This window comes from Hemibagrus wyckioides, linkage group LG02 (assembly GCF_019097595.1).
Source record: "Hemibagrus wyckioides isolate EC202008001 linkage group LG02, SWU_Hwy_1.0, whole genome shotgun sequence".
Taxonomy (NCBI): domain Eukaryota; kingdom Metazoa; phylum Chordata; class Actinopteri; order Siluriformes; family Bagridae; genus Hemibagrus; species Hemibagrus wyckioides.
The window spans coordinates 26270202-26271485 of record NC_080711.1 but is presented as its reverse complement, the minus strand read 5'-3'; the positions used below and the strand labels follow the sequence as shown (position 1 = coordinate 26271485).

The 1284-nt window shown below is 33.8% G+C and overlaps 1 gene segment (V, D, J or C); it reads left to right on the top strand.

Annotated features, from left to right (window-relative positions):
* Positions 1 to 899: 899 nt before the first annotated feature.
* On the top strand, positions 900 to 1284 carry LOC131342224 (immunoglobulin heavy variable 3-11-like). The segment is given in 2 exon segments: positions 900 to 942; positions 1064 to 1284. Coding segments are annotated over 2 exon segments (264 nt in total).

The following is a 1284-nucleotide window of genomic DNA, read 5'->3' as shown; positions in this document are numbered from 1 at the left end:
GAAACAGTGTCTTATGTCCATGTTTTACCTTCTACGTTTCTCAGAAGTGTGAGAAGAAAACACCGGCTAAAATCTACTAAATAAAGCATAATATCTACATCTCATTATAAGTGAGTTATGATTCAGATTGGATCATGACCATATTACTGTCCTGCAGGCCTCTGAATCATTGTTCCTTGTCCAGTGGGATTGACTTTTACATAATTATAGGAAATGATAAATTAGTATATAGTTAAGCATTTCACTATTAAACCCTTTCAGTTTAATGACATTAAAAGAATTTATTCCTGATTTGTCTTGACTTTATTAAACATGATCTATTCTTTAAAATCATCATACAATTAAAATTATTAAAATTATTTATATTTAGACATTTTCATTGATTTGCTGTAAATGTTGATGTTTCTGAATTTCTTTGGACTTTGAATGTGTAAGCTCTCAGTATGTTCACTATTACTTTACTTGCACAAGAAAAGTGCTGCTATCTAACAGATGATGGGATATACACAGGGAAATGATGTACTTGTTATTTATAGAGTATAACGGTTGCAATATTTGTTAAGCAGTTAACCAGATTTCCAAATTCGTGAAAACTGTTTCATAGAAAGTGTTTGCCTCATGCACTCATGAAGTTTCATATATATGTGTCTAAAAACTATAATAATTATATGATAATAATAGAAAGACCTGCGTCCCAAAAAGTATCATGGAACGAAACAAGACATACCGTTGCTACTAAGAAGCTGAAGACTCTAAAAATGCTCTATCAGTTTTATCAGGTATGTATGGAGTACACGCCAAACTGCCCAAACCTCTAAAATATATTATGTGAAATTTGCATGTTACTCTGAGTCTCCTCCCTTTTTCACATCAAGTCTGAAGAACTGAGACATATCACCATGAGCTCCATCTGTCTCCTGCTGTTTCTGACAGCTGTGTCCTGTAAGTGCAGTTCTCACTCACTGAAATGACTTTTCTGTTTCATTCTGCATCTCTTACAGATATGAAAAAGTATTGACTGTATTATAAAATACAGCATTTGATCTTGTGTTGCTCTTTACAGGTGTGGATTCAGTTGAATTTACTCAGTCAGATAATATAGTGGTACGACCTGGAGAGGTGTTTACAATCTCCTGTAAATTCTCTGGGTTTTCAATATCCAGCTACTGTCCGAATTGGATTCGACAAACACCATCCAAGACTTTGGAATATATTGGATATGTGTGTAGCAGCAGCTCGAATGTAAAGGACTCACTCAAGAACAAAATCAGTTTCTCTGTTTAA